Here is a 27,601-nt window from a genome sequence, read left to right as displayed (position 1 = left end):
CTGCATGACATAGAATAGCCTACATCAGACAAAACTCCCACATGTAACATATCCTATCCATATGCTTCAGGACTATGGTCAGATCATGAGCAGCTACCAGCAGTAAAAGAAAATCACAGAATGAAAACTTCCAGCCTAGCATTGTTTGAATTATGAAAGCTATAATGAAAAGTCGCCAGCAAGGTGCCAAATCTTAGACAGTGTATGGAGTCAAGGGCAGTGACAGGATCAAAGAAAACTAAAAACTACGTCCCTCACAGATAAGTTATCTTCTTATTTAATGTGGGCAAAACACAAAGGCGTTTCAGCTAGAAGCCATCATCAGTGTTCATCATTTAGCACATCTGTTCTTCTTTACTGACTATTCAACAGTCCTAAGATAATTGTTGAATCTTCTATTTTACTATAGCTTTCTTAGGGAAAAACTGAGTGGGCTCATATCCACTGGTGGAAAGTAACAGTACATTAACTGTACAGAGGTACTTGTACTATTGAGTATTTCCTTGTTTTGCTACTTTATACTTCTACTGCACTAAAAGAGGCAAATATTGCACTTTTTACTCCACTACATGTATTTGATAATTTTTACATAATACAAAATATAATCACAAATAAATGATGATGTATTATCATAGGTGAAGATAAGACCTTAGTAATTCACAAGCTCGATCCCCAGCAGTATATAGTCATTTAAATTAGCCCAACCTTTACCAGCTGCAACGTTAAAGTGATGCACACATTAATGCATCAATATTGATAGTTGATAATATAATATGATATACATTCTAAATGATTACTTTTACTTTTGGTACACAGTATATTTTGATACTTTTGTAGGCTACTTTTACTCAAGTCAAATAAATGCAGATCGTATAGTTGTAACAGAGTATTTTTTACAATGTCGTATTGCTAAAATAAGTAAAATATCCGAGTAGCCCACTTTTTCCCACCACTGTCCATATCTCAGCCTTTTGGAAATGTTCTAGCTCAAATTTAATAGAAATGTTAATTTCTAATAGCATGAAACATCTGTATAGGCTACTAGGCTATGCTGATGGTGTGGGTAAAAAGCCTTAATCAATATATAACTCTGATTTGAATATTCTTAAAATAAACATAAATCTCTCCTTTGTGTATGTTTGCATCACAGAAGCATTGCCCCGGGACAGGAAGAAAACACACTCCAAGAAACATGAAAGGTGGCCCCGGCCGGCTGGGTGGAGTCACCAGCAGGAGCAGCAGCAGCAGCTCCAGCCTTATTCAGTGCGTGAGCTCAGCACTGATTTTTGTGACTCCCTATTCCGCTGTCGGAGAGGCCTTTGTCTGAGGAAAGTGGAATGAAAACAGGCGACATATAGCAATATTTCTTACATATTTCATCGCTTTATATCGATAAGAAGAGCAAATATACGGGAGGTAAGTGAAAGCAGGAAGTGGTCCGAGAGTTGTTACGTTAGCCCCACACTGCGGTGTCGCATTGAGCAGACAAGGCAGGTTTATCGTCTTTTTACCATACGGCCGAAACATTTGAAAGCTTTCTATGAAAGCTCTGTTAGTAGACATGTTTTTACCATGTTGTTCGGCACTTTTTAAAGTAGGTCGTCTCGATAAAATAGGTGTTTATTTTTTGGGTTTTTTTTCCCACTGCAGCCCAGACGTCAGTGAAAGCTTTAGCGTTAGCCCAAGCCGGGGCGAAGAGATGCGCTGTGACGTCAGTTGAAAACCACCGAGGAAACGTAGAAAACTGATTTTTATGTCCGCGTGTAACATTGGTCCTGTAGCTTATTATGCGACATAATGGAGGTTACCATTCGTTATTATAATAAGGTTTATTTGTAGATATTGTGGTGAACTCAAACAGGACGTTACTTTCCAGTGGTTTACACCTGAGCCTGAGACGTAGCTAGCTAGCTAGGACAGTTTGTAATGGGAATGTTTAGCTAACTTTTTCTTGCATCCTTGGCATCCTTGGACTCAGTGCTAGCTAGGTAATAATATACTCGCTATATGAACAGTTTTATTATTTTTACTGTAAGTTTTAGCTACATAGCAGCTAGTCAAACAACCTGTTTTTTCCAATCCGCTAAAGGCCACAGGTGTGATTAATATAGCATAAAATGTGACTCATTTAATCAGTTTTTAACATTAGTTTTTTCATGAGATGACTTTGGTTTGTTTTTTAATTGGCTAATTCTGTAACTTCCCATCTGTTCCCGTCCGGGTTATGTATTCAAATCCAAACATTTACATTTTGGTCGAAGTAGGTTTAGTTTAGTTTTAGTCAAAATCATAGAAATAAATATATTTAAAAAAAAAAAAATAACAACAACAAAAAAAACTTCTAAAAACGTTTTTCCCACGTGACTTGAGTATGATAGCGTAATGTTAACGTTACAGTAACAGTCAAGTCAAAATATTGGATTCATCTAAGAATTGGTAAATACTAATTACTCTGTGGATTATTTTCTCGATGTAGCCTAGTCGTTTAATAGAAGATAGTGAAAATGTCCATCGCAGTTTCCCAGAGTCCAAGATCACGTCTTCAAATGTTTAGTTGTGTCCCACAAACACTCCAAAGCACCAGCTGCTTCTGGTGATGTTTTATTTGAAAATGAATGTAGATAATTACTTCATCGATAATTGTCTCCACGCTAAGCCTGCAACATCTATAGCACTTAAATACATTTATTTGCTTATACAGATTAAAAATAAAAAACTTTTCTGGACCTGTTCCAAGTACAGTATTTCACCACTGTAATCTCTGAGGGTAGACGAGACAGCCATAATCTTACTCAATGCAATATATGGTGAGTGTGTCAGACCGGAGACATATCTGGGCTTTATTTACCAGGCAACAGTCTTGTTTAATGTGCCCATGACTAAAGATAGCACGTCCTGGAATAAACTAAAGATAATAATTGTGGAACTCTATTGTTCTTCAATGCTAAACCCTCCATGCAGAAGGGGTATTTCTTTTCCCAAACATTGTCAACCTCTGTCTTGACTCAGCTGTTTCCTAAAAAAGTAAAACAAGGAGTTGTCAATTAAGTGCTGTTTGAGTTTAATTAGCAAGATCACGCTAAGTGGTCTCACTATAACAGATGGTCACCAGACAGAGCCCAGACGTACTCCCTCATCCATGCAGTGCACTCATCTGAAGTGATAGTAGTAGATGCGGGGGTGGGGGTGCAGACGGGAGAGCCAGGAGGGGAAGAAGAGTTTGATAAGAAGCAGTCAGAGGAGGGCGAGTCTGGGCTTGACTGGCAAGTGAGGCCAAGAAAATTGTGGGGTTAAAAAAAAAAAAAAGCCATGTGAGACTAGGAGAACGAAGGTTAGAATGAAGGCAGCCAGTAGCAAGCGTTGGTCTATAATGGGATCTATAAATCTTGCAAACTTCAAATTTGGTGTTGTTGTGGTGAAAACACTGTCAAATTTGAATACAGTGTTGATTACTGTGGTTTAAATACAGAGATTGTTAGGATAAGCTTGAGTCTGTTTTCATTTACTGCTTAAAAAAACCGACGAGTGACATTTTTAACAATTCAGTGTAAGTACAGGTTAATAGCTTAAGATGACACTTGTATTATGAAACACACCCTGCTTAGTATATATTGCTGTTAAAAGTAGACGTCTTTGCTGAAGCATTAGATGTTGGCTCCTACTCAGTGCTTAGTCATGGATCTCTCTGCATACACATGTAATAACTCAGCTCAGTGATTCTGCCTACACTGCTGACTCCCCCATGTTCTGCATTAGCCCTGTAGCAGCTCATTTGTTAAAAGCAGCTCACCATAAAAAGGATAGGTTGGCTTTTATTTTAAAGCTGTAATTTTGTATCCTCACTGCCAACTACTAGCCTGCATTGTACTTTAAGAGTTGTTTCATATGGCCGTGGAATCATTGGGACATCATTCAGTTTAGAGCTGCAGCAATTAGTCAATCAACAGAAGATTTGTCTGCAACCATTCTCCTAATTGATTAAGTTATTTTTAAAGCAATATATCCAAATATTCTCTGGTTTCAGCTGCTCACATATGGGAGTCTGCTGCTTGTCTGTCCTATGACAGTACTTTGAAAATATTTAATCGAGAAAATAATCAGATCAATCAATGATTAAAACAAAAACAAAATCGTCGATTGCAGCCCTAATTCAATTTGATATTCTCGACTTGATGTCCTTCAACAAGCTAGTAGGCTAAGCCTTTCAACATAATCTGTTATCTCTAAAATCTGTGGTGTTTATTTTACTTTTCAAAGTAGGACTGGGGTATCAAACAATCACTTTTTTGCTCACTCTGATATGTACAGTTTTTCACTTATTCTTTGATTTTTGTTGAGCTGATTTAGCAAGTTTTAGTATGTATTTATGAATTCACTCAAAATGACTCCTACTGTTTGCAATTGTCATAACTGACCTGAAATCTGCTGTCTTTTGCAGCATGGGGGTCTATGAGGAGAAAAAGGAAACATGTGGAACCATCTGCCTGAAATACCTCCTGTTTAGTTTCAACTTTCTCTTCTGGGTGAGTTTCCATTCTGGCGTAGTAAACCCTGCACGAGGGATTCAACTGCCAAAGTGCTTGTGTTGGTCTGAAGTGCTTCTCAAACATCTGCATGCTTTCCAAAATGCATCTTACAACTTTTTTTGATCTGAATACCTTTTCACCAATCTCTTTTGTCTTTTGGTTTGGTCATCATTTTTATTTGTTATAATAACATTTTACTCCCCAAGATAATTGCTGAGATGACGTCATGGCATGTGATGAGTCAGACGGGGTGGGGGGCAAGAAACACAAGCAGTGAGACATACATGTGTTAAAAAAAACAACCTCAGGTTGGTCAAATTTCCTGTGTTTGGACGAGAAAACAAAGGAGAACTATAGTGTGATTAACCAAACTCTTCATCATGAGCATGCATCACACTTTACAGACCTGCCTCAACTTTGAACTTTTGTACTTGCCGTAGTTTTGTTCTCACACAGATTTCCTGTGACGTTTTGGGTTTGACCTCCGATTAAAGTGGTTTAGAATATAATCTGGCAAAGTTGTTTACAACCTGCCTGTTTGTTTGTCTGATGGTTATAGTGGTTTTGTCGTGTTCCCAGATCTCAGCAACTACTTTGGTGAGTATTTTATCACAACGGACAACTGAAATGATGGCCAAAACTAAGTGAAATCCAAATGGTAATAAACCAGATTTCCCTTTTAAACTGTATGATATCTGCCATCAAGATGGGTGCAGGGATGAAGTGGTATTTAAAGGTCCCATGGCATGAAAATGGCTAGAAATGGCGATAGGTGTAAACCGAGCCCTGGGTATCCTGCTCTGCCTTTGAGAAAATGAAAGCTTAGATGGGCCGATCTGGAATCTTGCTCCTTATGAGGTCATAAGGAGCAAGATTACCTCCCCTTTCTCTGCTTTGCCCGCCCAGAGAATTTGGCAAGCCCATGAGAAAGAGAGAGACATCATGGCTTGCAAACGAGCGAAGCATGACAGTTGGTGAAGGCCACACCCCCACCCTCCACCTTGCCCCCCCCCCTCTCCTCCTCAATAGCTACAGACACAGAAATGGGACATCCTAAGGAAAACTCATTGTGGGACTGGCTCTAGTGGCTGTAATTCTGCACCAAGGCTGAATTTCTGGAAACATACTTCAGATTCAGTATTAGGGGACCACTCAGGCCTATATAAAAGCATCCAAAGAGCACCATGTCACGGGACATTTTTAAAAACCAATCAGATTGCTTTTAAGTCTGAAATAAAAGGCCCCTCGTTTGATTGGTTTGAAATGATGAATTATCCTTTTCACTTTACCATTCCTATGATTTCAAAATGACACATCCAACTTCATGTGGAATGTCATTAGACTCCATGGATTGATTGAGGTGTTAGCTTGATGCATTTAGCTGAACATGTTACCTAGAATGTTCTACCTCATTTTCATACCCGTGTGTCTGTGTAGATGTGAGATGTTAGCATGACTTGACAGCGTTGGCAGTGGTTTCTGATGTGTCCACTGCTAAAACCCAATGAAAACAAATCTGTTTAACTCATGTGTTGAAGAAGCCGGGGGGATCAACACAGAGGTCTTAATTATTTATCAAAGCCCTAAACAGGCCAAACCGATATTGATTAAAGTCGAAGCAATTCAGACAACACATCCAACCGTATTCCTGATAAAGATAAGGAGAGGATATTTCAAGTTCTAAAATAGTATATTTCACAACAAAAGGACAGTAAAACACATGCACACAATATGTCCTCGTATCGACATGAAAATGTGTTTTTCATGTGGCATAAATAGGGAGAATTAGCTGATAAAACTCTTTCTGAACCCTCCAACTAAGCCTTTTTTTTTTTTTTTGTTCAGGCAGCAGATGAATGCCTGCTTCTATTTCAGTTCATGGAATCAAAGCCAAGTTGCAAACTTTTACAGAGGACACAGAAGATGCATTCAAAGCCTAATTCCCCCAAACTTTCCAGTATCAAGAATGTGGTGTTCCGGGAGGATAGCACTACAAATAACTGATTTCACCAACATTTGGATGTTCTGTGTGAAATAAGAGTCAAACATCAGCAGAAAAGGAAGAGTGTCTCTCTCATCCTTAGTGTGAAATCACACTAACAGCTCTGCCCATATGTGGTCTAGTCATCTGTCTGCCAAAGCATCAGATCTCTCTCAAACTGGCAGACAGACAATACTGAACCTTTTCAGTGCCAGAGTTACAACCATACTTCTGGATATTGCAGTTATTTCCATAGACTCTTGTGATTATTAAATTAGTGAAAAGTATTAACCAAATACATGAATCACCGCTATTGTACACTGTATAAGTATTTCTGGACTAAACTCCAGACAACCTAATTAACACACTTCAACACTATATTTAAAGTATTTTTGCTGAATGGCAGCTGTCCATTTACCTCAGGTATGTCCTGTTTTCTATTGATGTACTGTCAGCGTGATAGAATCTTGACTCAAGACACCAAATTGAGTAAAAAAGTCAATGCTTAGGCATTACAGGTGTTTCGGCAAGATGAGATGGATTGTTGTTCGTCCTTCTGTTTGTCTGCCCTTTTTTGGGTTGTGGCTCATGTAGGTTGCTGCTATAGGGAGTTTTTTTTTTTTGAGGGAACTTCAGGTCCTTCCTCCTTAGACCTGGTAATGCATTCAATAGAACAGTCATGGATTTGTTTGGCTATATTGACTTTGGGTTCATCAACTTATCAAAACTAGAATAAAACCTGAAAAAATGAATTTAGTTTTAGAATGTTTTTATTTATTTTTGAAGTAGGGTTTTGCATTTTCCACCTTTTGAGGTTTTATGTTGAAATTCTTTACAATTTGGGTTTTAATCAAACATTTCTAGAACACAATCTACATTTCAGACATGTCATGCTCCAACAGCTATAGCACATTCCACATAAGTTTGACATGAAGATGGAAAATGAACTTCTTAATCTGCCGTGTTTGTGAGCATTAACAAACCTTGTAATCTTGAAAGCCAAGAAGAAACTTTTGAGCAGTGCGTTGCCATTTAAACAAAGCATTTCTTGTAGTTTTTTTTAAAGATAATTTTTTGGGGCTTTTCCACCTTTAATGGACAGGACAGCTAGGAAAGAGAGGGGGAAGACATGAAGGAAATCGTCACAGGTTGGACTCGAACCCTGGGCCTCTGCGTCGAGGCATAAACCTCTCCGTATATGTGTGCCTGCTCTCTCTACCAACTGAGCCAACCCGGCCACGTAGCAGCAATGTTTTTGATAATGGATTTTATCAATGATAATTTACACTGAGACTGCATTAAAGATTAGAATAAACTATAAAAAAAAAATAGTTGAATACGTATGTAACTTTTTGTTGCATAAAGATACTGAAAAAAAGATCCAGTTAACACATGACATATTACATATTGGAGCTCTTTTGGACTTGATTTTATCAATACCCCCTCGGCTACCAGTAATAGTTAAAGAAGTGCAAACGGTGTTTTTCTTCACTTCATCTTCACCCTGTTTACCCGCTAAGAAAAATCAATCCACCTGTAGGTTTAATAGATGGAAAAGTGCACTGACATGAACACATTTACTTCTTTTCAAATGTTGCAGTTTGTACCTCTTTGTTGCCACTGGAGGCCGCCAAAGTTTCAATTACACTCATTCCTGTGCTTTAACAGCAGGTAAAGCTACAGCAAGCGTCATGTTCACCACATGGACTGATGACTGCAAACACAGATTTTTCTGTAGGTAGCCTAGAGGATTTTTGGAGAATTGTGAGATGCTTTTTGTTAAAAAAAAAAAAAAAAAACTTAAATTAACAGTTTACTAAGATTTAGTAATCTCAACTTTATATGTCTTACATAAAATTATGAATTATTTTTCTCTAATCAATCCCTTTGTAATAAATTGAAAGTCTCTTAAAGGGAAACTCACATGCAGCTGGTGACACGAGGTCATATGTAATTGATAAAGTGGCCATGAGCAAAAACACTGACATTTGGTATGCACTTTATGGATAATCTTTATATATGTATATGTGTATGTGTGTGTATATGTACATGTTTGCACTCTTACTACTTTGAACTGCAACTGCTGCACAACAGTTGCCCTTGGGATTAAAAAAAAAAGTTATATATTATCTTTTTGGATAGACGTTTAGTCTGTAGGCCTCTGACATCAAGTTAGTGGGCATGTGTGGACTGCTAAATTATCAGGTTGTGTTTTGAACTGCACCTATGAACTATGATGGAAGTGAGTAATACAACTAAAATAAATTAACATATCCAGTATTGTAATATAAGCAACCGAACAGTACGGAACACAATTCCTGCTTAAAGCGATGTGGTTACTATTACAAACATTGTAATAGTAAATAAAGAGCGTGTTTATTGGAATATCTTGCTCAACACTTGTTGTTCTGTGTTTTCCTGCCACACTGTCTTGTCTCCGGGTGTGGTACAGTCTGACTCAGTGTCTCCGCCCTCTGTAGCCATTCCCTTTTTATAAATGAAATCTTAAATTAGGCCGGCTGTTAGATTGACGGCTTTGGCACCATGACAGATTTCTGTTGCAGTGCTGCACCATCCTCCTACTCGTCACAGTGACCTCTTATTGATTTCATTTCCCTCATATTCTCTTAAAGCATTATTTTAGATAATGCTGAAGATGTCGGACAATGGCAGTTATATGCTGGATTATTCTATCCTGTGGGTTTAAGGATTCACTTGATGGTTTCTAATTCCTCAGACTTTAAACCATATGATTCCTCTGAAGTTGTTAGAGTTTAGGGCTACAGTTTAGGGCTACAACTAACTATTATTTTATTTACAGTGATTATTCTGCCAATTATTTTTTTCTGAGTTAAGTCTATAAAATGTATAAAAAAAGTCTTTAAAAACAGTGAAAAAAAGGCTAACAATTTTACATAGCCCACAAAGATGTCTTCAATTTGCTTTATTTGTCCGAACAGTTGAAAACCCAAAGATATTGAATATACTGCTATATATCACAAAGAAAAGCAGCAGATCCTCTCATTTCAGAAGATGAAACCAGAACACATTTTGCAAAAAAAATAAAAAAAATAAACCAGTTTACTGATTATCATAATAGTTGCAGATTAATTTTCTGTCAATCGACTAATTGCTGCAGCTGTAGCTAAGTATACATTTTTTATCTGCTCCATTCGGCTCATTCACAATTATCTTGCAGCGTGAACTAATGCAAGATTAGATTAGATCTTGTGTGGCAGCGGTGGGTCGTTTTTATTGGTTCACATTCATCGACAGACATTCATTTCTCCTTCGTCACTTTTTTTTTTTTTTACGATGTTTTTATTGATTTTTCATTGCATTACAACAATTTTTCTCTTACACCCCCAATTTGTTTTTTTAATATATATGTTAATCTCTCCATGGACATACATTGCACCATATTCTTGATCCAAACACCAATTGTAGGTGCCTCCATTTTCTTCCAGATGAGAGCCATAGTCCTTTTTGCCTGTAGTATAGCAAAATCAATACATTTATATTCTCGGGGTTTCAGATTCAGATTTTTTGGATACAGGTGCAACAAAATCATCTTAGGCTCAAGTGGAATGATGCCTCCTTTGTCACCTTGAAGCCAACTTGGGTGATACATAATTTAAACCTTGTTGTCACTCTCAGGTTTTGCCACCTTTTTTTTATTCTACAGTGTGCTGTTTTTTTCGGGGACCAGAGTCTCAGTTCTTTTGTACCGCTCACTGCCAGAGATCGGACTCTCATCATGTGCTCTTCTCCCAGTTGGCAGGGGGCGCCGTGATGGCGGTGGGTGTTTGGACCTTGGTTGAGAAGAGCGACTACATCAGCCTTCTCTCCTCTAAGACCTACGCCGCCTCCGCCTACATACTGGTCCTGGCTGGGGCCATCGTCATGGTAACAGGCGTGCTGGGCTGCTGTGCCACCTTCAAGGAGCAGAGGAGGCTACTGCGAGTGGTAAGAGATCACGTCAGGGTACAGAGATGAGTGACGCTGCACACAACAGCACTTGTGTGTGTGTGTGTGTGTGTGTGTGTGTGTGTGTGTGTGTGTGTGAAAAGAAGTCACTTGTTCTGTGCAACCTAAACCCAACCCAAAAGTAATTTGCGATATATGCATTCTTTTTTTAAGTGATTTTCTTTCTTGCCACCACCAACACCCTTCATTGGAGAACTTTATTTTATGACCAATTGTAGTTTCACTAATGGCTCGTCAAGACATGGCAAAAAAAAAAGAAGGAGAGAGCATGAAACGTTAGCTGGTTTGTCATCTCATCACGTGATCTGGAAAGGAGATCTAATGCTAAAACTAATTTCATAAGGTGAAAATAAAAGATGCAACAATCACAGCCATAGTAACTATTGTTGATTTAAAAATGAACGACAATCTTTAGTTTAGACTTGAGTTGAGATAACTTTATTGCCATAAAAACAAATATTGTAACTTGCCTGTGCGCTCACCAAGTCTCACCGAGTTTGTCCCCTACCATAGACCACTACCTGCCCAGGTACAAAACAAAGGGAACACGTTCTGTATCACACAGGCTTCTTATTTGTTGCCTGTTACTGTGTTTGATATGAAGCAGTAACAATCTTTCTGTCCTGTCTCCAGCCAGATGGCTAACTACACATGTGGATTGATAATAAGCAGGTGTGAAGCCCCAAAAGACTCAGAAATGAAGATCTATTGTAGAAGTAAATGACCGACAGACTGATTCTGTGCACAAAATATCACTAAAAACATGCGGGATGGCACATTCCTCAGTAGGATGTACAGTACATCCATGTATTTGGGCACTGAGCTTTATATTGGCATGTGGATGGATTTAGTTTTTCCCTAGAATAAGCCAAAAAGTAAATGTGGGACACCGTATATAACTGCCAGAAGTAATAGGTTATTAGAAGGACGTTGTGGTGCCAAACACACACACACACACACACACACACACACACACACACACACACACACACACACACACACACACACACACACACACACACCCCCACACACACACACACACACACACACACCACGGCCGAGGTGTCGGCCTCGACTGGGTTCAGTTTAGACAAAACAAAAACTTCATACTCTAGCGCGTGTGTGCCCATATTTGATTTGGCACACTCTGTACACAGCAGAGGGATTTGCCATCAGAGATCTGCATGGAACTAAACACGCAGAAACACTGTACTATTTACTCGTGCACAAACTGTTCAGGCCCTCAAGCCACACATTTCGACATGGTAAGTTTATGCATGCACACCACTGTGGGCGCAGTTGAAATGTTTGTGTCATATAAGCTTTGCAAGAACATCTGTGGCATGATCCACTTTTCAGCAGACGAGTCCACAAGATTTCGGCGCAGCCAGATATTTTACGGTTGCGACAAGGCAGATGTCAAAATCCAGCCATGTATTTATATGTAGCATTCATGAAGAAGCAAGACGTTTCTAAAAGCCAAGAATAGCATCTAGAACAAAGTTATGGTACAGACTTGACGTCTCGCATAGAAATATGTTCAAATCACGCAACAGCTGTCTGCCCCATATGATATCAATATGATATGATATCAATGCTCATTTCATCACTTGTAATGACTGAAATGTTTAACATAAAGTTGTCGTAATTACGTACTTTCATGTAGGTCTGGGACACATGCACCAATAGCTGTATTTGTATCTGTAAAAATGACAGTAGTCAGAAATTATCTAAATATTCAGTCAAAGGCAAGTGGAATTGCTGATTCTTTTTTAAAATATCATCTAAAATATATATTAAAAGTCGATATCCTACTTTTATGGTAATCCTTAAAGACATCCTAATAATACCGTTAAATAGCTAGGATAAAAAAAAAAAAGGAAACAAAACAAAGGACATTCACTCAATGTGAAGTTGTAGTTATTGTTAGAGAGGTGGAAAAAATGTTTGAAGGGCACAGTGTGGTTATTACTAATGCAAAAAAATCTGTAAAGTGACAACTTGTTGCAGATGTAGTTAATGCCACAGCCTCAGAATGTCGGACTGTGGCCCAAATTAAAGGTGCAGTGGGTAAGCCTTATAAAACTAACTTTCTGTCATATTTGCTGAAACTGACCCTATGTTCCAGTAGAACTACATGAAGCAGGTAATTAAAAAAAAAAATCCAGCTCCTCTGGCACTTTGTAGTGTGATTTGCAAAAATCCACCGCTCCCTGTTCAGATGCACCAATCAAGGCCAGGGGGTTGTCCAAAAGGTGTCGGAATGAATCTAATTATAAATGACAAAAAGTAATAAGTAAAACGTCTTATTGTACTTTTCACAATGGTTAAACAAGCTTTAATCAAAATTAATAAAAACAAACATTTAAAACGATCTAAAGCCATAAAAATAAACACTGTATAAAACCCTATGATACTGTATATGATGACCATATTAAAATGACGTGGTCCGCCAGACGGAGGCATCGAAAACCACATCAGTGTGAACATTATTTGTCCTGTTTATCATGAGAATAAATTGCATAACATGCCAATATAATTACAGAACATTTGAGTTTTTTTTCGCAAATATATCTTCATTTGAATTTACAATAGTATCTTGTTTTATTTTGTCTGGTTTTCACCGCAGATGGATCAAACAGGTGTTTGTGTTTGATAATAATTCTAAGAATGGCTTAGTGAATTCTTCATACCATCAATGAGAGGCAATATTTCGATGTATTTTACACAATGGTCTCAGTTTCACGTGTTTCATCCGTCTGCCGTCGGTGTCACCGTTTCTCATTTCCCCCGTTTCTGTGCGTACGCCTGGGTCAGAGTGTCCGTAGAGGACCGCACATTTTCCCAAGTGTGCTTTTCATAAATCCCAATTATTGCGCAGAGAGTGGTGTACGTCTTCATTTGTGCGTACGCCACGTTTATAAATGAGGCCCAAGATCATTTTGATTTGTACCTCTGCACTAAAATGCGTAAATTCAGGATGCGTTCACCACCTCTTGTCCTGTGTGTTGTGCCGTTTTGAAACGCTCAGTGCATCCGGAAGAGTTGAGATTAGGTCAGTGAATCACAGCGACAGACTGAACTTGTCGGCAAGGAGAGAGGCTGGCGAGATTGTTAAAGAGGGCAAACATAAGGGCAGGGTGCTGGGGGGAGAGAGGTAGAGTAATTGTTTTTCCTGTGAGTGCCTGGTACCTGTTGAGAGTACATGAGAGCAGCTGTGTCCTGTAGCCTGAAGCTCACAAGTTGTAACCACACACGTGCTGATGCAGCCATAGCATCACCAGGATATTTGCAGCGGTAAGGCTTAGATAAACTAACTGCAGTAGCCTTTAGATTAACCCTTGTGTTGTCTTCCCCGTCGACCATGCAACTTTATGTTTTTAGGGGTCAAAATGTAAAAAAATTCCAACGTTTTGGTAGTATTTTCAACACTTTTTGGTCACTTTCTTCTGTCAGTATTTTTCTGTGCTTTTTTTCCCCATGTTTTTTAAAGATTATCCTGACGTTTTTGTCACTTTTATCAATGTTTTTGTTACTTTTCCTGACGTTTTTTTCACTTTTACCGATGTTTTTGTCACTTTTTTTGTCACTTTGTTTTTCAGTGTTCTATTATAAATTTATTTATTTATTATTTATCTATTATAATTATTTTAATTTATCTTATGCTATAAAATTGAATAAAACACCCAAATTCAATGAAAGTAGTGAACTGATCATTTATTTAACTTGTGAAGAGCGTTGTATGGAACTCTCCACGTTATTTTGTTTAAAAAATTTGGTTGAAAGAACATTTCTGATATAGAAACTTTTTGAAAATGGGTCAGATTTGACCCGAAGACAACAGGAGGGTTAAAGGGGAGGCCATATTTGTAAGGCTGTTAGTGATGTTTGCACTATACAAAGTATGAACGAGGTCAGTAAGATAAAGAGAACAAGAAGAAATCTCTCCCACGGGAAGAGGGGTGTGGTGTGTGTCTGCAAACACACAGCTTCATTGTTTTGTGAGAGAAAAGCGACAGAACAGTGTAATGACTCAGGGAGAGGAGGGAGAAAGTTTTTTTTTTTTCCTTCCAAATGAGCGAGCCAAATGGAAAAGTGGTCCTAACAGAGGCTGGATCCACCTGTGGAGAAACTGACTTCATGCAGTTTCATCAGCCATATTACAGGCTCTCTTTAGTTCTCTCTCATTCTCTTTGTCTTTCTCACTTGATCTTTGTCTTTGCTGTCTTCATCTGCTTTTTGTCTTTCTTTTGTCTGTTTCTTTGTCCGCCCATTTAATAAAAAGATCATTTATCTGCAATAAAGTTACAAATTTAGAATTCATTATAATTAAAACTTTTGTTTTTTTACATATAATAGTACGGAGCCCCCCTGGTCCCACTTTGTCAAAAAAATTAATTATGACTATCTCGTGGCCTCAAGATACTATCTCGTGGCTCGTGATAGTAAAGTGTCTGACACATGGACCCTTTGTTATTAAACTGGACCCTGTAGTGTAGTGCAATACTTCACATTCTGTGCAATATTCTGTTTTAATATTTAGTGTGCAATATAGTTTTCTGCAGTTCTGCTTCTATTTATTTACTAGTACTGTTCATCACAATTCTGTTAACACAGCAATGTAAATCTTGTAGGCTGCATATCCATAGTCCTTTATAATTCTTCTTCATATTTTATAGCCTATATTTATACTTTTTACATGTATATATGTCACGAAGTGGTGCCAGGCAGCCAGAGATTTCTCATGTTGTATATAGTGTGGTGTTTCGGGTGTTTTATTTTGTATATAGTGTGGTGTTTTTGCGTTTGCCTGGCACAGAACGGAAGACTCCTCCCAGCGCACCTGAGGCAGATCTCATCAGGAGAGATGCTGGAGGAACACGGAACGCGCTCCAACACACCGGGAGCGCATTTTGATAATGGATGGCTGAGACACAAGGAGGAAAGAGGAGCGGATAGAGAGCGGAAAAGAAACGTTGGGGACGCTACAGGAGTGCAGGACGGAGCACAGATAGACGGGCAGGACAGCGGAGCCGGAGGACAGCTGTGGATGTTTGGCGGATCGGCGCGTTGGCGTTGTGCGAGTGCGATTTGGGCAAAAATAGAAAATCTGATTTCAACCAGTCTATAGAGAAAGGGACTACAGTCTTTACCCTTTTCTGTTTGAGGGAGGGGGGAAGAGGGCCAGCAGCACGCAACGTCCACTCTGCTTTTCCCGGCGTCAACGCGCCGATCCGCCAAACCGCGATGTCACAATTTTTTTTTTTTCACATACAGCACACCTCTCCTCACTATCCGCTGGCTGCCTGTCCCCTGAACACACTGTAAAAAAAAAACTGCGGTGTCTGTAGACAGCCCAGGTGCCACAAACTCCAACAAAAACAAACTGCGCCAACCCGCACCACCAAACATAACTAACAGTGTTCCAGCCAATAACCGACAACAAGGATTTGGGGGGTGGGGGTTGGGGAGGGTAAGTGCGCGGGAGGGGACGGGATGAGGAGGAGGGAGGGGCGATCTAGCCTCGTTTTGTTTGACAATACTTTGAGCGTCAACAAGCAACATCGCTTAGAGCACCTTTTAATTGTGTTGAATAATGGTGATTTTAATATTGACCAAAATAATCGTGATTATAATTTTTTTTCCATAATGGAGCAGCCCTACCTTCAGTGTGACTGTAATTGTAAAGGCAGCAGTACACTTCTAATGAAGTCTGAAATAGAAACACCATCCACAACGGAGCTGCATACTGTATCCAAGCAGTATAATGTTGGTCCTTTATGTACACAAAAGGCCAAAGAAGCTGTATTATTGTGTAATTAATATTTTCCAACAACCTCAGCAAGATAAGTCAGAGTGATGTTAGACATTTTGTAGTTTAGTCTGGAAGTCTGAAGCCAGTGCAGGGCTTTTTGTACATATGGACCTACTGAGTCCTTTCTTGCAGTAATTACACTGTGCCTTTGAGTCGCCCGGGGGAAGAATCGCAGCTCAGACGTAAAATGAGAGTAAATGGGAGTGTGCCTGAAATCATAAGGAGTCCTCTGGAGGAACTGCAGTCTATAATTCAGCCGCCTCTGTCACCACATCCAACAGCAGGTTCCCTGTTACACCCTGAACACATCACTGTCCGTGTGGGATCAGCCTGAGAAGCATGCTTTTGTGTGTGAAAGAGAAAGCATTGTGCAAAGATTACAAGTATAGTACAGTCAGAAAAACTGACCTTCCACTAACTTAGTTGTCCTCGTTTTCAGCTTCAACCCCAAAGATTTGTCTGTTCAGATCAGTGTTGTATAAAGTACTAGAAAGCAATACTTGAGTAAAAGTACAAGTATCGTACTAGAAAAAGACTTTGGTAGAAGTGAAAGTTACCTTTTAGAATATTACTTAAGTAAAAGTCTTAAAGTATCTGATATATACTGTACTTAAGTATCAAAAGTAATTTTCTGATATTTAATGTACTTAAGTATTTGAAGTAAAAGTAAAAGTTTTTTTTTTTTTAAAGCAAGCGGTTAGAACTTTTATTGTGGCTTTCTTATAGTAAAGCATAAAGCATATTCAGGGTTCCCATATCTTCTTAATCTCACTCATCAAATCAAAATCACATTCTTTTCTAGGACTTTTCAGGCACAATTCTCTTAAGTTCAAAGAACAAACAGCATATTTTTAGAGCTGACATCAATGTACAGAAACATTTCTTACAACACGGGTGTATGACGTTATCTTCACCACTACCCTGTTCAGCGAGTTCACCACTATCGTCGGGGTGGTCGCAGGGCTCAACATGAAAAAAAAAATCCCCACTGGCCCCCGGGGCCAGTAGATCAGAGTTTTGCTGGCCTCTTCTACATTTTTACTGGCCCTGAAAGAAATATCATAGGTGTGATTGGAAAAGGATAAAAAAGCAGGAAAATATACACTGCACCTATGCTTTAGAAAATGGTTCTAACCCAGCTAGCCACTGCCACTGGATGTTGTGCCATTAGCAGCAAAGCTAGACCAGGGGTCATCAACTACATTTTTACCAAGGGCCAGAGAGTGGACAGCGCAGACTGAAATATCGGTTTCTACGTGTTTCTGCCTGTAGAACAGGTACGTGGGTTATTGATAAGTATTGACTCTTTAATCATGGAGGTTTTATTGTAGGCTACCTACTTACAGTAACGAGTGTAGCGTTAGTTCATCTGCGCCATCGGGTGAAATAATCCTCTGTAACTGTGCTGCGTAGTAACGCGCATACCAGTGACTGTGGCTGCAACCAGCCCAACATAACGTTTTTACTGGCCCCGGGCGTTCGCCGGGCCATTGCTTATGTCGAGCCTGGTCGCTCACGATAACGGCAGGCCCTCCAGTAGGTGCTCATCCCTCCATGGCGGTTTCAGTTGTGGTCCTCCTCCTCCTTTAGCAACAAACAAGCGCTGAAATGGAAGCCGCGTGCGCGCGGGCGTCGTAATGCAATCTAGGAGCAGTGATTCGCCAAACCTCCCTTATTGCATTCGCAACATTTCTTCTAATTTTATTTTTTAGTAACGAGTAACGAAGATGCTTAGTGGAAATATAACGGAGTAAACGTATAAATTTTATCTAGGAAATGTAGTGGAGTAAAAGTGAAAGTTGACATAAATTTAAATAGCGAAGTAAAGTACAGATACGTGAAATTTCTACTTAAGTACAGTAACGAAGTATTTGTACTCCGTTACATTACAACACTGAAGAGAACTTACATCACTGAGAAACAATTCTTAATCAAATCCCACTCTGTGTGGCTGTTAAAGGTACATTATTAAACAATACATGTGTTCAAGTTGAGACTGATTTCCTATCCGTTCATTGCAAAAGGTGTTTATTTGAATTGAGTTTGAGTTTATTTAAAGCTTTAGTGCATAACTTTTTGATATTAATAAGCATCCGTTACATTTAAGCCATTGCTTAAATGTAATGAATGAGTGAATGAATGAGTTGATACAAAGCGTATTAAGACTATCAGCTCCACACAATTCTCTCTGTATTTCTATATATATATATATATATATAACATACTAAATGTGCATAAGTGCATGTATATGTTATGCTCACACTAGCTAGTTCTGTCTTGTACAATCAGACGTCTGTCTTCAGTCTGTCTGTTCTGCACTGAATATCTGTATCTGCATTAATTTACTACTGACCACCTACTTAGATACGTTTCTGTTCAGCATCCATACCTACAACTACCATTTCCTGCCTTAAAGATATTGCTGTTTGTTTTAATGCCAGGGATATCCTTTTTTTTTTTTTGGAGAAAAAAAGTAAACTTTTAATACACTATTAGCTGGTAGTTGTTTGAAGTTACCTAAAGACCGTTTTGTTCAGGATACTTCAAATATTGTTCTTAAAGAGTTGTGATGAAGACATTTCCTAACAGTAAATTGAAGAAAGGCACACGTTAAATGAAAAACTTGACTAGAAAAATGTTAATATGGAAACATACGTATCTACAGCAACTTGCCCTTATCAAATGTAATCAAATCATGGGAGAAGTGTAATTCACCGTATCTTGACATTAAGGATCCAATATAAATTGTGGTCGGATCAAATCCTCACACACCTTGTTAACTGTCATAAGCTCAATTGTTTAATCTGTCTTTCTTATGTTTTCATTATCAACCTGTGTCGCCATGCTTCTTAAACCTAACATCAACATAACATCAACACGCTTCTGTCTGCACGAGTCCGTTCAGCATTCAGGCTCAGAGGCACTCCGAGGTCTAATCAGCCAACGCTATCAAATCAAAGACCAAGTGCACTTTTACCGGCCTGATTTTCTCTCTCTCTGATAGCAGCGCGCCAGAGGAATTTGGGTCAAGGTTTTTGATCTGATAACATCTCTTCTTGTCTTTTCATTCTGCGGAAAACGTCTGCAGACCTTCTCTCTAACTCCCACGGGCCCGGTCACGAATCAGATACCCGCGATAAACTCTGAACAGCACACCTCAACAAAGAGTGTGAGATGTGCCACTGAGCAAATAACTTAAAGGTTTGCAGTTTAGGGCTTTAATTAAAATGACCACAGCAGCAACACATCACCATAAGAAAACACACAGCACTTTTACTTCAATTTGCCTAGCTTTAAGTTTTGTCATCTGTTGTGAGGGCTGACACGGTTGTACATGTTTAATGCACTGCTATTAAGCATTAGTTACACCTGTACGGTGCAGTTTAATCCACAACCTCAGCTGGATGTGTAAATGAGGAACTGTTTGCTTACAAGTTCACTATACCAATATGCGTTCACAGCTTGTTACCAAAGAAACAAGTTTCAGGTTTAACCCTTGTGTTGTCTTCCTGGAGACTATGAACTTGGTGTCCTCCCAGGTCAAAATTGAAAATGAACACTTCTTGTGACCTTTTTTAAAACATTTTGTATTTATTTACGGAAAGAAGAAGAAGTTTTATTTTGTTTTGCTTATGTTGCCACCCCCCAAACACTGGTCTACCACTAGATCCAAATATGAACTCTCTCTCTCTCTCTCTCTCTCTCTCTCTCTCTCTCTCTCTCTCTCTCTCTGTCTCTCTCTCATACACATACACACTAAACACAGAGCCTTGTTATGGGGTTTTTCCATTCAACATCTCAACATCTCATCTCAACTCTCACACACACACACACACACACACACACACACACGCTACCACCATTATATAAACCACTAATATGAATTTATATCACTTTTTCTTTTAAAAAACAAAAAGCAGAAATCATGGTTTATTTTGACTAAATGATGGATGATCACAGATATGTCAGTTTAGTTTGGGGATGCTGTTTTTGACAGGTTAGTGACCTGATCATTAACTTTACTTGCGAAGAGCGTTGACTGGAAACTTTTCGGGACACTCCGCTTGAAAGAAACAAATTTCTGATGTAAAAAGTTGGAAAACTGGTCTAATTTGACCCGAGGACATCAGGAGGGTTAAGTGTTTTATAGTAACCAATAAAAGAAATAAATAAATAATACAGTACTTCAGATGTCACACTGTGACTGCCAAAACAATTTGAACAATGAAAGTTAACAAAGAGACAGCAACATGTTTTGAGCTGTTTGAGTTGGAGTTTTCTTTCTTTCTTTTTTTTCTATCTGTTGAGCAGCTCCTTCATTTCATTTGTGCTTTTGTGCCATCAGCAGGAAACCTAGCCCAGGCAGGCAGAATGTCTTTACGAGCATTGTTTGTTTTCACTTTCTCTTTCTATCAAATGGCTGCACAAACCTGCAATGGACCAACTTTTCCAATATTATTATTATTATTGCTAATTAATATGGCTGGGTACTGAATTCAATACTTTTTAGGCACCGACCAAATTGCCTCTGAAGTATCGAAAACAGCCTTGTCATTCAATACCAAATTTCAGTACTTAAGGAGTAAATCTCATCAGCGTCAGTGAGCCAATCAGCATGCGGCATGCTTCTACCAAGATCCAATAATGCTGCTGATTGGCTGTTTAGTGCTACACGTCTTAGAGGCAGGCAGAAAAAAGTCTACGTTACACAGAGACGGGCTCACGTATTTGTGCCCTAAAGTTGTAATTTCTTTTTGTTTTATAGAATTGGTATCGAAAAAGTATCGTTTAGGAACTGGTATCGAATTCATGGTATCGGTACCGGTATTGGAAATGTTTGAACGAAACCGAGCCCTACTAATTAACTATAGGTTTCTATTTTGTTCAAACTGCCTCTCCTGCAGCGCTGCATGTGTGACTTTCCACATCAGACTTTGGAGCTACCTGTCGCTCCATCGCATAACCATCCCCTAACTGTTTCTCTCCTCCTCTGTTGTTCCCTGTGTCCTCAGTACTTTGTCCTGCTGCTGTGTATCTTCCTGTTGGAGATCCTGGCTGGCGTCCTGGCTTATATCTACTACCAGCAGGTAATCCCTCTCAAACCAATAACATTTTTTTTTTTTAAAAGTCCTTTCAAATGTATTTTACAATGCACCCTGGGATTTTTACTGTACATTAGGTTGTGTGTGTGGAATGACGGGAGGAGCGGCTCACCGATATAGAAAGACTTAAGGGTTTGTTTTAAGTAATAATGCAATCGTAACTGAATGGTGTTGGGCGGATTACAAAAGGGAATCTCATGAATACTGTTTCTTTTTCTTCTTTTGATATTCTTATTTTTGATCAATTATCCAATTATTGTCACTGTAGTTAAAAAAAAAAAAAGTAAACCATGATACAGAAAATCATCATTTGATACTCTAATCTGATGTCTCTGTGTGTAGCAGATATGATGTACTAAAAAAATCAATAGAGCATGCTTGCCTCTTAATCTGAGCGCGTAGTCAAAAGAGTTAATAAGACTGTTTCAGTTTCCATGACAAAACTAGCATGATAAATCAGATTGCTGGGAAAAAAATATCAGAAAGCCCATTAAAAAATAAAACTAATGTCAGACTGAGCATATTACTCGTGGTACATTTAGTCCAAATGGAAGGGGAAATGCCTCCAGCAGTACACATAACAAGGCTGAATGCTCTGTGTCAGAATCATTTAGAATCATTTTGTTATGATTTGGGATTATTCTACACTGAAACAGAGCTGTTCCCTCCAAAAACAAAGAAATGAAGAACTCTGCTGACACAGGTAAATGACTAAAGAGAGCTAAAATACTGCTGGGCACTACAGAATTAGAAGTAATTACATAATTCACACAGTTTTACTTACAATTGATTCTTGTCTTCTCTCATGTGCTGTAGTTGATGCAAAAACTAGACTAAAACCTGCAGTGTAGAGTTTACCCCTTTTTTTCCCACCTGGCGCGTCCACGCTGCGTTCCGAAAGGCGCCGCGACCCCCCTCGAGCAATGGTTGCCATTCAAGTCAACGCTTGATATTCCACCAGCCGCACCAAGGCGCGCCCCAGAAGCGCGCGTGAAAATCGGCTCTCCGCTCCGCTAAAGACAAGCGCCAGGTCTACTTTCACCCAAGCCGCTGGGCTTTCGGTCAACACGGCAGGCGGTGAAACAGCGAGACTATCCAGTCACTTTACCGAAACACACCTCCCTCCCAATAACATTTATGTCTCCTCTACAACACCACGGACAATGAGATATTCATCTTGGAGGTTGAAAAACATAATACCACATCACAGATCTTTATTATTATTTTTTTTTTTTAAGGACAACACCAGAAAAGAGAAAAATTCCAGGAGTGCTTGGAGTGGAAGGTAGATGCTAGCTTAATAAACACGCGATTGTTCTGTAAAGTACTTGTAGAGCCAATATAATCTGCAAGTCGGGCAGCAAGGACGCTCTGCTTCTGAGAGGCTCCCGGTGTGGTATGGCTTGTGGCAGAGGCTTTTTTTTTTTTTTTGACTCGTGTAATATTACCGTGGCTGATTGCTCTCCACCAGCGTCGCTCCCGGCCCGACTAGTCTTAAAGCCTGGTGGCTTGTAGCTCAGCAACAGGCCTTCTCTTAGTGTAGAGGTGCACTGCTTTCATTAGAAGCGCCTGATTCCTAATACACCACTGGTCTGAACAGGAGCAGCCGCTGAGCTCCACGGCTCTCTCTCCTGCTTCCTGAAGCTCTGACTCCTTTACTTTCTTCAAAAGATTGTTGCTTTAATTCCGTTTTGCTAAAATCTCTAAAGCCACTCTCCTTCCATCCCTCTGTTCTTTCATCCCTTGTTATTATTATTCCTCTTTTTTAGTTTTTAGTTATGGTGAGCTGAAGACACATTAAGATGCTCTGAACGGTGTGAACTCAGTATTCTTACCAGTGTTTAAGCCGAAAATATATACTTGTACATACTCTTAACATTTTGTATGTTTTTTTTTCTTCAATTATCTTTTTATTGATTTTTAACATTTTAGTAACATAACAGACAGAAGAGGAAAAAAAGTAAAAATAATAATAAAATACAGCAAATTAAATCAAGTCAGTCCATGGTCACAGATCACAGTTCATCCTTTGTGAATGTTATGTAAACATGCCAAACCCTGTTATGATATGGTAGTGTCAGAGGTCCATAAGCGGTTCCCATATCCTTCGGAAGGTATCCCCCTTATTTTTCAGGGCGCATGTGCGTTGTTCCAGTCTTAAAGTTTCATTTAGGATTCGTTTAAACAGATGAAATGATGGGGGGCTTTGTTGATACCAACTGAGCAAGATGCATTTCTTTGCTATATAAGACACAGTGATAATCCTCTTCCTGCATGTGGTGTCTATTTTGTATGTTTTAAAATGTAAAAGATGTCAAAAAACCAGCCATGAAAAAGAAAGCTATTGCAGCTTGTTGCCTTCACGTGACACCATTGTCAAAACAGCAGATGCTGTTAAGTCCCTTACCTGTAGATGGCGCACATTTACATGTCAACATCTGCAGCTCTAAACTGCTGCTGCTGCTGCTGCTGCTGCTGCTGCTGCTGTGACTTTTCCTGAGCCGGTCCAGGCTGGGCTGGAACTGGTTTCAGTTTCACAGCCATCGCCTGAATAGATGCTTGAACTCATGTTTGCTTCGATTGGTGCTGTATGTGGTTAATGGAACATAATGCCGCTCACTCGCGCTCACAGCCCGGCTGGTTTTACTTGTTGAGCCATTTTGAATGTAGAATTGCTGTTTTTGCTTCCCTACCACCGCAGTGTTTGCTAAACTGTCAACAGGTAAAATATACAGCTAAACACCCCCCCCCCCCATCCCCCCTCTCTCTATCCTCTCCTTTCCTCTTTGTCTTCACCTCCCATCTCTCATCTCTTTCCACCCCACCCTTCCTCTCTTCATCATTCATTCCCTTGATATCTCCTTCGCCTTTTGATTTACAGTGGTTTCCCAGCTGGCTTGTTGCCATAGAAACTGAGCCCCCCCCAGACCTCGCACTCCTCCAGTAAGCGTTTTCTGCCACTGGTCCAGAGAACAAAACAAAAGAAACCACCGTCTTCCACTGCCTTCGACCCGGCTTCGTCCTCGTCTGCTCCTCTGTCGTTAGAACCTACGGTCCATGACACGTGTCGCCAGGAGAGCGTTTAGACTCTGTGGGCCTAATTTACTAACACTAGCGCATTTTGCGCTGCGTCTGTTTATGCGAGTTCGGTAATAGCGCATGCTATGCGTCCACATTTTGCGTAGTATTTATCAACCCTGACACCCATCAGGCAATCAGCGTCTTTCTCCGCCCACTAGACCGTAGATTGCGCTGTAGCAAAGCGGTACTGGTGCTATGATATGGCTGAGTGCAGACTGCGATATTCCCACTGCTGATGCTATGACTGTTTGAAATGATCCTGATGCCAATATTTGTAATGTAGCGAGGAGTTTAACAACTGCTGGAATGGGATGTGAACGCTGAGTGGGAGATTCAATTTCATCTTTGATTTCTTCCAGTAACTCTAATATTGCATGGCTGCTTGATCCGTAACGCTAAATGATGTTGTGTTCACTGACAAAGTGTTATTCTTGTGTTCAAATTATTTTCAGCCTCGCCTATGTCTTCGTCTTGCTCAAATTACTGTTGCCATTTCACCAGCGGCATATAAAGGTCTACGAGGAAACTCGATTGCGGCTGGTTTAGACCTGCTTTTAAGAGGCGGAGAATTTCCCCCGCAGAATAGAGGCGCGCTCTTACTGACAGTCTTTGTAAATACCACGGAATATATAATTAGGTGCACTTTGCGCTCATCCTCCCACCTTTTTGGGTGGAACTCCCACTTTCCCCCACGACCCTCCCACGAACGCATATTGAAAGCGCAACTTGTCTCTTCTCGCTCATGTGGCGGTCAATCTGCGATTTTACCCAAGTGCGCCCTGTTTGTAAATAGCCCGCATCGGTTACGTCCGTCTTTGTGACCAATTAGCGCCTGGAAACAGGCGCAAACGGCTTGATAAACCTAGCCCTGTGTGCTATAAATCTCATCAATCAGTCAACAATTACAACTCCTTTTCATCCCTTGGTCATTCATGCTCTGTGCTGGCCTGACATTTTAGTGGCTATATGTATTGCGGCTGCTAGTGAGTACATCTGTGTCCGTGTGTCCCAACAGTTGAATGAGGAGCTGAAGCAGAACCTGAGAGAGACCATGACCCAGAAGTATAAACAGAGCAGCCATGAGCCCATCACCAGGGCTGTGGACAAGCTGCAGCAGGAGGTAAGCATCCACGTGCAAAACCAGGATGGATAAATGGATGGATACATCTACCAATTTTACAAGCCAGAGGTTCATTTAATCGTGTTTTTAACACAAACTCTGAAACGACAACGCATATTTACTTTTATAGTAAGAGTGCCGTTTTACTTTGACCCCAAATACATTGGAAAACTGGATGTATTTGCATCCACACCGTCACGTTATAAGTGAAGCAGAGCTTCTAAGCAGAAGCCACATGGACTCGCATGTGATTGGACAGTGTTTTGGTAACCTATCATCCCATCAGATTAGAGATTTTTGGTGATGGGGGGGGCAAGTCAAAACAAATCTGATTCCAGTCCGCTCTGTCTTCAGCTGAGCAGGGTGGACTTGCCTGCAGCCTGTGCTGTAATTCCCCCTCTCTTTGGCTTATACCGGTTGACGGCACATGAAGGAACGGATAAATCTGAGCAGCAGTCCACACTTCACTCTGTTAATTTTTTATGAGTATGAGATGCCCTCGGGCTGTCAGAGGTCAACATTTATTCTTTGTTCTTTCTCCTCAACTTTCCTAAAAAAAATAAATAAAAAAAAAATAGTTTGGACTTCTCACAGACACACTTAACTCGCTTTCTTGCCGAGAGCCTGCTGTAGCTTCTTATTTACCATACAAATGTCAACGTAGTATCGGTACCCTCGTATAACTATTGGTAAGAAAAACAAAGAAGCCCAAAATCTCAAACCAGTCCTTCAGCAAATTACACAAACCTTTTGCTCGTATTTCTTTAGCGAAGTGCAGTATTACAAAATGTCATCCGTTGGTATACAGCAAAACAACTTCTACTGTTTTTATACTTATTTGCCACCGTCAAAATTCTCCCCTCTAAAGATAAGAACGTGCGTCTTCCCCTTTTATCCCCCGTCAGTTCAAGTGCTGTGGCAGCAACAGTTCCTCCGACTGGGAAGAGAGCGTCTGGATTCGCTCCAGCGACGCAAAAAGCAGGAAGGTGCCTGACAGCTGCTGCAAGACGCTCACTGATCTCTGCGGCCTCAGGGACCACCCATCCAACATCTACAAGGTGGAGGTGAGAGGATGAAGGGTGCCGGGGCTGTCGACGTGGTTGACTTTGTTTTTTTGTTTTTTTTTAGCGCGGCTGGCTCGATCAGTATTTCTGTCATGTCTCCGTATGTGTCAGCATTGAGACTGCGTGGTGTGTGTGAGAGCAGCGGTGAGACTCCAGCAACACTCCCACAGCAACTGATGCAACATGAAGACACTCTTTTGTTTTTTTCATTCAGGGTGGCTGCATCACCAAACTGGAGAAATTCATCCTGGACCATCTGAAGATCATCGGGGCGGTGGGTGTTGGCATCGCCTGTGTACAGGTGAGCATCACACGCTACCCTTTTCAACAGTTTGCTTGCACATAATAAACAAAGAAGAAATGCATGCGTATCCGTGGAGTTTTTGCTGAATTCTGTTTTCCTTCCCCCGCCATCCAATCCCCAGGTCATAGGGATGGTGTTTACGTGCTGCCTATATCGAAGTCTAAAGGCAGAGCCGTACTAGGAGAAGCAGCAGCAGAAGAAGAAGAAGAAGAAGAAGAGTGGGTGGGTGGGTGAGGGAGGCGACTTCATCACCACATGCCGTACTCAAATAGCCCATAGGTTCTTTTCTTTGCAACTTTGGCAAGCAATCAAATTTCACATCTGAGGGTCTCATTTTGGTAAACAAAGGGTGGAAAAACACTCCCAAGGTTTCTTGAAGTAATTAGGCACTCAAACTGCAGCCTCAGCTACATCTTCCAAGATCACAGCGCTGTGAGGAAAAAAAAAAGCCTCCGAGAGAAACTGATGGGGAATTTCTAACGCAGACTGTGGAAATTGGCGTGGGACAGACTCCTTGGGACTTAAACACTGTAGTTTTCTTCCACTCCTGTTTTCCTTTGTTGTTTCCTTTTTGTAAGTCATACCGAGTGCCCAAAGATTTGCGATGGCTAAAATTGGCAT

General features: G+C 40.1%; 1 protein-coding gene across 2 annotated transcripts; it reads left to right on the top strand.

Moving 5' to 3' along the window:
* Window positions 1-1,212: 1,212 nt before the first annotated feature.
* Window positions 1,213-27,531, top strand: LOC120556194 (CD151 antigen-like). Of its 2 annotated transcripts, none has more exons than XM_039795631.1 (8): window positions 1,213-1,416; window positions 4,439-4,523; window positions 10,282-10,473; window positions 21,322-21,396; window positions 25,508-25,612; window positions 26,518-26,676; window positions 26,891-26,977; window positions 27,102-27,531. In XM_039795631.1, the coding sequence occupies exons 2-8, from the start codon at window positions 4,440-4,442 to the stop codon at window positions 27,159-27,161; spliced, it is 762 nt and encodes a 253-aa protein (XP_039651565.1). In that variant the 5' UTR covers window positions 1,213-1,416; window position 4,439; the 3' UTR covers window positions 27,162-27,531. The 2 variants fall into 2 exon arrangements, with proteins under 2 accessions (XP_039651565.1, XP_039651566.1); XM_039795632.1 differs by lacking the exon at window positions 1,213-1,416 and adding an exon at window positions 1,970-1,988.
* Window positions 27,532-27,601: the final 70 nt, after the last annotated feature.

This window comes from Perca fluviatilis, chromosome 3 (genome assembly GCF_010015445.1).
Source record: "Perca fluviatilis chromosome 3, GENO_Pfluv_1.0, whole genome shotgun sequence".
Classification (NCBI taxonomy): Eukaryota; Metazoa; Chordata; class Actinopteri; order Perciformes; family Percidae; genus Perca; species Perca fluviatilis.
Note: the sequence above shows the minus strand (reverse complement) of the source record. Positions and strands in the feature narration are given on the sequence as shown.

Excerpts from the sequence above, each read along its gene's own strand:
- LOC120556194 (XM_039795631.1), top strand. The coding sequence starts at position 4,440 with ATGGGGGTCTATGAGGAGAAAAAGGAAACATGTGGAACCATCTGCCTG. Across the intron at positions 4,524-10,281 it reads GTTTCAACTTTCTCTTCTGG|TTGGCAGGGGGCGCCGTGAT; the intron begins GTGAGTTTCCAT and ends CTCTTCTCCCAG. Across the intron at positions 25,613-26,517 it reads TGGACAAGCTGCAGCAGGAG|TTCAAGTGCTGTGGCAGCAA; the intron begins GTAAGCATCCAC and ends ATCCCCCGTCAG.